The 11,758-nt window shown below is 46.2% G+C and overlaps 1 protein-coding gene across 2 annotated transcripts; it reads left to right on the forward strand.

Annotated features, from left to right (window-relative positions):
• Positions 1-6: 6 nt before the first annotated feature.
• SPATA2 (spermatogenesis associated 2) lies at positions 7-7,984 on the forward strand. 2 transcript variants are annotated; one of them, XM_017735179.1, is made up of 3 exons: positions 7-1,352; positions 2,418-2,856; positions 4,237-5,484. In XM_017735179.1, exons 2-3 carry the CDS (start codon positions 2,539-2,541, stop codon positions 5,482-5,484), a joined length of 1,566 nt encoding a protein of 521 aa, XP_017590668.1. In that variant the 5' UTR covers positions 7-1,352; positions 2,418-2,538. The 2 variants fall into 2 exon arrangements, with proteins under 2 accessions (XP_017590668.1, XP_008633367.1); XM_008635145.2 differs by having other exon boundaries at positions 7-2,856; positions 4,237-7,984.
• The last annotated feature ends 3,774 nt before the right edge of the window (positions 7,985-11,758 follow it).

Here is an 11,758-nt window from a genome sequence, read left to right on the forward strand (position 1 = left end):
GGTCGGTCTGGCGTGTCTGGCCCCCTGGGCACGGTAGGACACGGCTGTGCTGTGGCAGCGGGGTGTCCCTCGGCAGCGGGGTGTCCCTCGGCAGCGGGGTGTACCTTAGCTGAAGGGTGTATTTGTCCCCTGTTTCTCCCCTACTGCTGTCAAGGTTTTTGTACAACCGAGTGGTCCAGCGTGGTCAGAGGAGTTGGTTCCCTCGGGTGAGGCTTTGACCCTGGAGATGGATAGAAACATTCTCTTGTCTCAACAGCAGGCACTGGACTCTGATCAGGACTTATTATTGTTGCATCTCTAGGAATTCTTGAGGTTTGGAATCAGTGCTTAGCAGCAAAGCGGCCTTGTTCCTTTACGCATTCTGTCAGTCAGGGTGCTGCTTAAACCTATATTTATCTGTGCCTGCTCGCATCGTGAGCTCTCCGGAGCCTGTAACCATGGATGTTGCTGCTGGGTGGGCTGCCGGGACGGGGATGTTGTGCTGCCTGGAGCTCTGTGCGCTGGAGCAGCCCTGGCAGGGCTCTCAGGCCCTGCTCTGCCGCGGTTTGTTGGGCTGTGCAAGCCCTGGCTCGGGTGCAAAGCACGGGGCACAGTCAGGGCTGGCAGAGGCCCTGGGAGCTGCAGTCTGCAAGGCCTCGATGAAGGGCTCTCTTTTTTCATCTGGGGGCTTCCTGACACGGACGTGTCTCATGTGTAACCAAGCGCTTTGTTTGGTGGGGATGGCAGAAGTGTGATTCCGAATCCAGCTCCTTGTCAGCACAGGATCACTCCATGTCCTGGGGGTGTTTTGCTGACGTGCCAGACAAAGATCCCTCTGCAATTCTCGTGTGCAGCTCTTCTTGCCAAGGAACAGACTCTGCTGTCTTTGTCCACAGACTTCATCCTGCACAACTTGCGGAGGAACGGAGGAACGTGGAGAGGGAAGGGACTGCTCCTGGCCTTATGCTCGGATGTTAATTTAGCACTCCACATTTCCTGTGATTCACAGCCTGTCTCTTGACAGGAGCGCGTGTGCCTTGGAGCAGAAGCTGAACTGCTACTTAACTTTTCCCACACGGGTCTGGCGCTGAGCACAGCCTTTCATCAAGGAATGTTAACTGCCAGGCTGTTGATCTTTTTGTTTGCTTGTTCCCCTGGCCTCTTGGTTGTTGGTATTTTGTGTTTTGGCTCCTTTCATTCAGTTGATCTTGCTCTTAACGGTGATTTTCCTTTAGCAGGAGCGTTGATCAGTGCTTTAGCAGCTGCAATTAATACTGGGTGAAAAGTCTTTTCTGAATTGCTGTTTGAGACTGACTACATCTGAAACAGTGCACTGACTTCTCCCACCTCCTATTCCCTCGGATCAGGAGCTGGTTTGTCTTTTTATGTAATAAACAAAGCCTGTGGTCTGCTTTTTGATCACAAGTTCCTTAGGCATTCCAGATGGAGTCTGTTGGCCCTTTAATTACCTTGGTTTTCTTAAAGCAGCATTTGGGAGATTGTTCTGTCACCAGCTATTTCAGCTCAGTGTGTGAGCTCAGTGCAGTGAAAATGGAGATCAGTACATCCATAAAAACAACTATCCCTGCAAACAAAACATATGTGGTGGTAACACAGAAATGGTTGTACTCAGCTCTCACAGAGCAGCTGAAGGTGGCAGGTGTAGCTTTTTTGCCGTGAAGATCACAGTGGTGTTTGCAGCTGCCAGCTTTCAGCTGGAATTTGGGCTGTGGTTTGCAGCAGTCAGGAGTGGGTCCTCTGGAGGTGGCTGCAGAGCTGCCCCAGCACAGGGCTGCACTGGGGGCACCAGCAGGAGGAATGTCATTGGCTGTCAAAAGCCTAGAAAATGTTAGAAATCAAAAGGCAAAGTCAAATCTGCTCAGCCTCAGGACAGTCCTGTGCCACAGGACGGGGAGGGGAAAGCAGATACCTTCACAAGACGAGCAAAATGAAACTTTTGGGTGATTTTTAAAAAATCTTTATATCATTGTGCAGGGATAAAAACAAAAATCTCCCAGTGACTGTTTAAAATAATGTTTGTGTAGGTTGGCTGAACTGAAAGGGCAAAATAAAATGCAGAGAAGAGACTCTAAAAAACTCATCCTTCTCCTTGCAGTTCTTTGCCATGAGTTACTTCTCCCTGGGACCCAAAGCCAGGGAGGTCTCACTGTGTGCTGGAGCCTGCCCAGCTCTGTTGTACCAAGGTCTCAGAGTCTTGTTCAGCGTCAGCTCGTGGTGCTGACTTGGGCAGGGACCTGGAAAACAAGTGGGGAATGATGGTGGAAAGCAGGACAGGGCATTTCTGTGGCTCCTGTACTTTTTCAGAGTCCTGGGGAGGCTGTGAGGGAGCTGCTGCTCTGTGTCACAGAGTCCCAGGGGCAGGGAGGTGCTGGGGATGTGGGATGTGTGTACCTGCAATGACTTGTCTTTGTTTTCAGTTTTTATTCCAGGACAGTTGTTGTTGCTGAAGATTCCTAATGCCAGATACCCAACCTACTGCCAAATAGCCATGAAAGAGATGAGGTAGCTGCCCCCAGCGCGAGGGAAAAACTGATTTCAATGGATACGAAATACAAAGACGATTTATTTAGGAAGTATGTACAGTTCCACGAGTGCAAACTGAATGCCTCTGACAACAAGCAGCGTCCTATTAACGATGAGTACTTGCGAGTCGCGGCGGCAGCCTTACTTTGCCTTCCCAAAATTGATCCCTTTTATAGATTCCGGTTGATAAAATTTTATGAGATGGCTGAAAACTCACTGAGATCTGTGAAATCCTCAAGTTTACATTGTCTCCATAATGCATTCAACATGCTTGAGACACTTGGAATTAATCTCTTTCTGTACCCCTGGAAAAAGGAGTTCAAAAACATTAAGGTAAGACATTTTTTATGTAGCCATAGTGAGAACATTATTTTATTTTCCTTTCTGTGAGCACATTTCATGCATTTCCTTTAAAGGCTTCTCTTTTTTTTTTTTTCCATTTATAGCATGAGAGATATATATTTTTTTTTTTCCCTTCTCTCTATGTACAGTTGGTAAACAGAAGCCATAGGGAAATTTCTACGTAAAATAAGTGAAGTTGGTGCTGGTGAGAGTATTCCAAGAACAGAAGTACAAGCACTATCTGCAATTAGAATGTGTATAAAGTAGAAGAGCTTATTCAAGTTTGTTGTTCAGCCTCCCCTGCTGCACTGTTTTATTTTTACTTGTTGGAGAGGCTTTCACTATGGTGTGTGGTCAAGCTGGATTTAAGTTCACTCAGAGTTTGATTTGTCATGCCACAGCTGTTACTGGACACAAGTATTAAACCCAGTGCATGTGTTCAAGTGGATGCTTTGCTGAGGTTCCCACAAGTTGTATGATAATGGTGAAGGAACTTCTGCAAAAGAACCGTTTTCAGAACATCTTTGATCTGCTTCTCAGTGCTCAGTTCCTGAAGTTTTGATTTTAAGATGCTTTCAAATGGATCTACCTATGGCAGGTTCCCAGAGGGAAAAGTGGGAACTCACTGCTGGGCTTGGGTGGTGAAGTCCCATGGGAAGCTCTCTGCAGTTGAGTTTTGTGTTTCATCTTTTACCTGTGGTGGGCAGATTGCTCCTGCCTGCACTCAGAACAGGCTGAACTGGGCTAAGCATGTCCCTCAGGTGTGCCAGATGCTGAGAGTATTTCAGCTTGCAGAAACTCATGTCTCTGCTTTTGGGGCTCTTTTAGTGGAAGTTTTTGAATTAATACTAAATTAAATAAAACTGACCTTTGAAACTGTATAGTAACAGTACACAAAAAAGAGTGCACCTCAAGTGCATTTAAAACTGAATTGAGGAGGAGTTTGGCACTCCTGCAGTAATTCTGAGTTCCTGTTAGCTCCAGCTTGTCCCTGGGTGAGGTAGTTCCCAAAATCCTGGCCTTTTTGTCTTTCGTGGTAGATTTTCTGTAAATGCAAACATGTCCGGTATGCATAACAGTTAATGTTAGTGCAGAGCAGAGTGATTTAAATCACCAGGGAGAACATTATGCTAATCAGGATTTTAAATTGAATGAAAACTCTCCTACTTTGAATTTTCCTCATGTGGAATTTCCATCTGCTGAGCAGGAGGGATGCAGAAATCGAGCTCCTCTTGCCAAGGCAGTTGCATGTGTTCGGAGTCGTTATTATTGTATTTAATTATATGGTCTCTGTCACTGAATTATCCGAACATCTCGTCCACCACTGAATTTGTAACCTAGTTTTCCTTTTATTCCCCCCATCCCTCTTAGACCTACACTGGACCTTTTGTTTATTATGTAAAGTCTGCTCTAACTGAAGATGATGTAAGGCAGATTCTGAACTACATGGGCTATGTCCAAGAGCTGGGAACAACGTTTAAGCTCAAAGAGCAGGTCGATGCCATTCAAGTGAAAATGATTTCATTTGAGCTCTTTTTGGCCAAAGTGGAATGTGAGCAGCTTCTGGAAATTCACCTGCAAGTGAAGGATAAGGGTTATTCTGAGATTGATGTGATCAACGAGCGCAAGAACAGCAGCGAGGACGTCCGAGGCTGCTCCGAGGCCATGAAGCGGCGCCTGGAGTGCAAGGAGACGCTGAACACGTCCATGGCACGGATGGTGCTCCAGAAATCGGCCAGCGAACGCGCCTCCAAGGATTACTTTAAGCCAAAGGTGAGCAAGCCTTCCAAGTCAGTGGACACCTATGATAGTTACTGGGAGAGTAAGAAACCACCTTTGATGAGCTCGCTGAGTCTCAGGAAAGAGCCGATTTTGGTCGATGCGGAAGATGACATTAAAGATGAAATTATCCGTCCGTCGCCCTCTCTGCTGACCATGTCCAGCTCCCCACACGGGTGTTCAGATGAATACTTGCCAACTTCCTCTCATCACAATGGCATGCTAAGAACAAATGTCCCTTACAGCTCCTATTTTTCTGCTCAAGAGGACTTAGATTTGTATACTGACCCCGATTCTAGAAGTATGTTAAACTTTAAAAGACAAGACGCTATTAAGCCTGATGTATGGCTGTTAAAAAGTGATGCCAACCCTGTTTACCACAAACGCACCCACCTAGCCAAAGACACAGCTTCCTCCAAGTGCCAGAACTGTGGCATACCCTGTGGCGCTTCTGTTTGCCAGAAGTGTGACAGTCTGTTCAGCTCGAGGCAGGAGTACCCAGCAGTGAAACAGAGCTCCTACTCAATCAAACCACTCCCAAGCGATGGCTTGTCTCCTGCTCTGAGGGAGAAATCTCAGTACACATCACAGACTCAGAGTCAAGACAGAGCTGCTCAGTTCAGTTCCAAGTCCAAGCCTTCGGGCACCTCGCGCTGCGGCTTCTGCAACCGCTCGGGAGCCGCCAACACGTGCACGTTCTGCTCCAAGGTCTCGTGTGACACTTGCCTCAACGCTTACTACTATGACCCCTGCTGTAGGAAGAGCGACCTCCACAGGTTCCTGCCTAACAACCAGTTAAACTATAAATCATCCCAGCTGTCCCACGTGGTTTATAGATAGACTGGATGAGTCTGTTTGGGAAGGGAAGGAAAGGGCTATCCTAACTAATGTTCTGACTCCACACTGACCTCTTACCAAAATCACATGTCCAGATATTTGGAACCATGGTTCAGTGATCAGGTGCCAGTTCTTGATTTTTGTGGCTTCACAGATGCTGCAGATCCATTAGATTTCATGCTGCTATAATTTAGGTAACTCCTAAATGATCATTGCTTTTCAACTTACATGGGGGAGAAGAGCACGTTTTTCCTTAAAACTTGGCAGCTGTTGTATTTTTAAAAAGTGACATCACACCTTCCTATTATGTCGCATCTTGCCCAAATAAAACCAGGCAGGGTTTAAAAATAAGGTCAGAGAATGAAGATTCTCGTTTTCTATGAGTGATGAAACCACTGCCAGTTGTTGATAACGTATGACTTCAAAATGTGCAGGAAATACGTGAATGGCTTGTTTTGCCAACAAGGACTATTTTTTGATGTGTGTCTGCATTTCTTGATCTCCAAAATGCAAACACTGCAACATCTCTTCCTTTTGTCTTTGTTTCCTCCTTCTCCCCTTCTCCTCTGGTTGTTTATCTCGAGCTTATATAACCTGAATCTAGACAATATGTGCTTTATTTTCCGGTGTTGCCAATATCATCCTCCTGGGTTTCACTGTATGGTATTTTAAAGAGGTGATCCTGTATCTGTGTCACTCAGATGATGCCTGGAGTGTTGTCCTCTCAGATGAGTATCCATCTTCTTTCTGTTGCACATGTTTTAAATACTGTTCTTTGTACTGTAAATAGGTGATTTGGAAACCGTTTATTTTTAATAAATATTTAATATGTTGAGTTCTTAAAAGTGGTAGAATCATTATAACTATGAAGTCTCTCTGGGTTATTTGTTCAGGTGACTTTTTGTTTTTCCTTGTACTGTATTTCATAGCTTATTATAGCCACTGTGGCAGAGTGATGTTCTTGGCTCTGATCAATTCTTGGGTTTTAATCTGACATTTCTTTCCCTCTGATAAGGCTGCCACTCGTCTGAGTCAAGTCTTGTCTAAGAATTGCAGGATTTTGCTCTCAGTGCACGCTTTTTCTTTGTGGTTATGGAAATTGTAAGTGTCAATGTTCTGCTTGCTTCCAAATCCACTGCCAAGTCTGTAGTGTAGTCCAGCAAGTAAAGCACTGGCCTGGTGAAAAATCAGAGCTCATTTGTGACTCCTGTTCAAGTGAACCCATCAGTTATGGATGTGAATCAGATAATAACCCTTGTCTCTTGCTATAGCACCTGGGGACCCTGGCTGAGAACCAAGACTCCCTTGTGTTGGGCTCTGTACAGTTTGACCCCCAGACACCACCTGGTTATGAATAGACCTTAGTTTTTTATTAAAAGAAAACCCCTAAGAATCCTAACTCCCTTATTCCAACTATAGCTAGTTAGCACAAAGTATCAGGCGACCTAATCTGATGTGCAGAATTAAATGTGTTTAAAATATCTGTAAAGAATCTAGCTGAGATGTAAACTATGTAGTCCACTTTGCACTGAAATGATTGACTTTGGGGTTTTTAATCACTGTTAGAGTCTAGGCTTCTCAACTTCAATGTCCATCACTCCCTGTGTGACAGAAACATGCATGAATGATCGTTTGTCTTACATTTTTTTGGGTGGGGGGAGGGCTTCAGGTAGGTAGAGGGGAAAATTACATAGGCTAATGTTGTAAAATAGCTAAAATAATTTTAGCCATAACTGGGTGTCAGAAGCATTATGGAAATAAGATGGAACCTGGGTCTTACAGAGGGCTGAGAACAGTAAGTTACTGTCCAGTTTGCACTAAGAAACAAAGTGAACGGCGTGTGTTTAACAATCAGGGAAATTCTGAATCAAGGGACTGCAACTGAGCATAACGTCAAGGGCAAGTACTGCCTTGCTGACCCTGAAGGTTGGGGTGAATCTTGTTTAAGTGAATGATTTTAAGGTTTTCAATCTTGTATGTTTTTTATAAATATATATATATATATAAATATGACACAAATGTAGATACATTATGTATATAGTGAAGAATTTAAAAACAATTTTACTATTAAAATGCAGTCTAAGGGTGGTTTTAATTTCGGTGGTTATTTGGGTTTTGTTCACCTTCTGCAGTGTCATGCCTGTTTGGCTGCTCTACAGCGTATCTTCTGGTTCACCAGTTCGATTTCCATATGGCTCCTCACACTACAGTGAATAACTAAAACTGTGATGCCACGTAATTTTTACGGTGACCAGGGCAGGGGCTCTACCTGCTCTGAAAAAGAGAAGTCCTCTGTATATATGTCATGGAATCCTGTAGTACAAACCTGTGTTGAATTGAAGTGATACCATGCTCTATTTTTGTGTATCTTACTGTATGAGGTTGCTGTGATTGATACAGTAAAATATATGCGAATTTAAAATGCAGGTGTTTTGCATCTGATTTGTTTAAATTAATTTATGTTTTGAAGGAATTTAAAAATAAAGAGGCCTTTAAGAAAAGGCTTAACTCTTTTCTTAAAGTGGAGTGTGCATGTAGCTGTCTGTTCCCAACTGCATTTGCATGCTGTGACTGGTGCTCGGAGGGGTCTTGGGGCACAGGCAGGACAGGAGTGTCCGTCCATCGTGCGCCTCTGGAGCTGGGAGTGCTGTGAGCAGAGTGCAGAGCTTCTGGAATCCCGTTCATTTTCCAGCCTTAGCAGCATGACTCAGAGTGTTGATGGAGCATGTGAGCCGGTCTGTCAGCAGGCTGCAGCAGGCTGGGGCGGGCTGGGAGCAGGTTCTGGGGACCATGTGGAGCTGCCTCCATGGATCCCAGCCTTGGCTCTCCGTGGCGCTTGCCTAACAAGCTTCCTGAGGGAAGCTGCATCTCCCAGAAGATGTGTGACACTACTGAGGTACATTTTGGCACTTGAATTAGGCCTTCTGGGTCCTTTTGCATCCTGCTAGCTCTGGAGTAGGATAATTCCTCAAGTTCCAAACTAGATCATTCTTTTTGTTTTTTCTTTGTGTTAAAGCATGTCAGGTGAATGCTGAAATGCCTGAAGTGCCTTTTCTGCAAGTGTTTTATGATCTGTTGTGGTTACTGAAAGTACCAGGGAGGATTATAAAAATCGGGCTCCAGGTAACTAAAATATTCTTGCAGGAAATGTTGCCTCACACTGTAATGCTTCTTGAGCTGATGTATTTCTGGTGCATATAAAACAAGCCTTCGAGCTGTCTTGTTGTCTGACATCTCTGATTACAGACCTGTAAGCTTGTTTGCCGCATCTTTGGCTTTCAACAGAAGCTTAAAGGTTCCATACAGAGTTAAGAGGTTTAGATTTGATGGTTTGAGCTGACAGTGCCTTAAAGTTATTTTCTGGAAGATGACTCTGGGTTACAAGCATTTAGTACATGTTGCTAATTATGCTGTAGGATGTTTTTAGGGGAAGAGATTCACCTTTCCAGTATTTGTTTAGAAACAGGAGCTAATCTGAGCATGGTGATAATTGATACACTGCCAGAGAGACTGGGAGAAAAGCAGGAGGTGACTCTTGATGTACCTGGTTTGGCTCTGAAATCAGAGTGAATTAGGCCTTTTAGCATGAGCATTACCATGGTGTCTCAGCAGCAACTCAGTTGGGCTGCAAATGTCCCTGTCTGTTATTTGTGAAGGGTGTTCTGTGATTCCTTCTGAAAATCATGGAATGTGGTTGTGTTTGTCCAAGATTATAAGTACTTTTCTTTTTTACAGTGATCGTATTTCCCTGGAAAAGGTTTCCTGTACCTGGTCTTGCCAGTCAGAAGATGTAGGGCAGGGAATCAGTAAGTGCTTAGGTTTGTGGTTTTGTACTCCTGCACCCTCCTGTGAAAAACAGACTCGGGGGGCAACATGAAAATGAACAGGGTGCAGCACATCTTACACAGTGCCTGGAGGAAGGCAAAGGGTTAAGGCCTGTGTTATGGCAACAGCTCCTTTACCTCCCAAATCCTGCAGACTGCCACAGAATTGAAGCTCCTCCATGTGAGGAGAGGGGTAGGAGAGCCAGGGAGCAGCTGCTGTGTTCGCAGCCCTGCTGCACAGATTTCACTGTGCTGATGTGTGCCAAGCAGGGCTGGTCCTCGGGCACTGGGAGCTCTGCACTGGGGAGATCGCAGCCTGGTTTGTTCTGGGGTGGGTCCTTGGGTCAGCCTGGAGTGCAGGTCCCTGTGCCCGGGCAGTGCCTGCAGCCAGCTCTGTGCCAGAGTCAGGAGAGACAACGCTAATCCTGGGCTGGCCGTGCAGAGCTGTGGGGCTGGCTGACCTGTGACCAGGGATTTACAGCCGGCAGCAGTGCCCAAAGTGGGGCAATCCTTATCATTCCTGGTTGTTCCCCTCCTCTGCTGCTTTTGCTGCTTTCACAGTGGAACAGGCTCTGGGAGCTCAGGCATTGCAATCAATGGTTGGTTTTTTTGGAACCAGCTGCTTTGCTGCCCTCACCTCTGGAGAAGGATCTGCTCTCCTGAGGATTTTCTGAAGGAGGGCAGGCACTGCCTTGCTCGGAGGCAGTGGGGTGCTGCTGGTTGGTTCCTGCCATTTGGAGGGCAGAGTTGCTCCGAGCTTTTTCAGATGCAGGCAGAATGATTCCCCCGCTGGCCGTGCTGCCACAGAGGCCTCCGGAGGGCCGGGTTTGTGTTTCCTTACCCTGAGGCACAGCAGGGTCGGAGGCTTTGGTCCCCTCCTCTCCGCGGTGCAGTCAGTGCCCTGCTCCCCGTCCTGTCCCAGCTGGCAGCAGCAGCGCTGGCTCCCTGCTGCTGTGGCAGAGCAGAGGGGCTGTGAAAGTCATCCTGACACCCAGCAGCTTCCTGTGTCAGGCATGGACTTGCAATGAACATGGAAAGGCTTTGTGCAGAAAAAACGTGGACAGGTGGAAATGTTCCAGATGAAAATGAAACAACCTGCTCTGATTTTTTTTTTTTTCCCCTTGGCATCAAGAAGAAATTTCTCTTCCAGCATTCAGAGTCTGGGAGGCACTGAAGTAATTTTGCGGGGAACTTTACATGAGGTTAGAGACTTTTAATTATTGATATTTCTTATTGATGAGATCTTTTCTTAGTGCTGCAAATCCTGAATGTGAGTGGTGGTGATTCTGGAGCTTCTGCTCAGGCTGGGCTTTATCGTACACAGTTCCTGCTTTGAGATGAGGATGTGAAATACCTTCTGACGTGGGTAATGCCTCCCATTTGTTTTTCCTGTCTTATCTGGGCTTTGAGTTAATTCTGCACTGTGCAGGTCTCTGAACTGAAGACAGTGTCAGAGTTCCATTAGCTATAAGTGGTGCAGGAGCAGCCCTGGCAACTTGTGTGTGGCAGCTGCTTCTGCTGTTGTGGGTGTGGGACTGTCATGCTTCCTGCTTTAGAAATCATTCTCATGATAGTCATACTGTTCTGAGATTTTTCATCATCAACCTGCTTTAAAAAAAGAAAAAGAAAAATCAACCCACAACTGCTCATTAACTCCTTAGAGAAAAATGCTGCTTTCTCCCAAAGTAAGTAAAATCTGCTCAGTAGCTTTGTGTCAAGGGGCTCCAATTTAACTGCATTACCTGGAATTTTCACAGGCACCTTTCTAAGGCGCAGCCAGTTCTGGTGAGCTGCCTTTGCTGAGGCAGCAGTCTCTGAGTGACTCCATCACTGCACATGTGTAAACCCCACACACATAAATGAACTGTTAATGAAAAGAGATGCTGCCATCCAGCAGGTCTAAGAAGGAACAGCCTGTTTACATCTCAGTGCACTTATGCTGACTGGTACATCCCTGGTGAACCTTCCCACAGGGCAGTCTGGGATGAAGAGGAGGCCTCCTCCTCCTCTCCTGTGCGCCACCGGGAGCCTGGGTGTGCCCACAGGAGGGGCTGTATGGATTTGCTGGCCACAGCTTGCATGGGCTGACTCAGTGGCAGAAGCAGAAGGGGACCAGGACAGCATCTGTCCCACCTCCTGTTCCGAGTCTGTTTCCTCAGCTCAGGGCCAAGGTTAGCCATAAGCCTCTGTGTCTTGAGGGGTCAGCTCAGCACTGCTGTGAAACACCTCCCCAGGAACTCAGTTACCTTTGGGAAGTGCTGGTGAAGGCTCGTTTATGGGTCCTGGGATGTGCACTGAGGGGAGAATGCCATTTCCAGCTCTTTTTGCTTTATACTTTGTTCCTGACCCTAAAAATGTGAATGTCTGTAGCATTGCTTCCTGCGGTATTAACCGAGGTGTGCTCTCAGAGCTGTTCCCAGCCTGCTTTATATGCTGGCTTTGGGCCACCTCAG

Source organism: Corvus brachyrhynchos, unplaced genomic scaffold (assembly GCF_000691975.1).
Source record: "Corvus brachyrhynchos isolate BGI_N302 unplaced genomic scaffold, ASM69197v1 scaffold10, whole genome shotgun sequence".
Lineage (NCBI taxonomy): Eukaryota > Metazoa > Chordata > Aves > Passeriformes > Corvidae > Corvus > Corvus brachyrhynchos.

Coding starts and splice junctions, on each gene's coding strand:
- SPATA2 (XM_008635145.2), top strand. CDS start 2,539: ATGGATACGAAATACAAAGACGATTTATTTAGGAAGTATGTACAGTTC. Junction 2,857..4,236: donor AGGAGTTCAAAAACATTAAG/GTAAGACATTTT, acceptor CATCCCTCTTAG/ACCTACACTGGACCTTTTGT.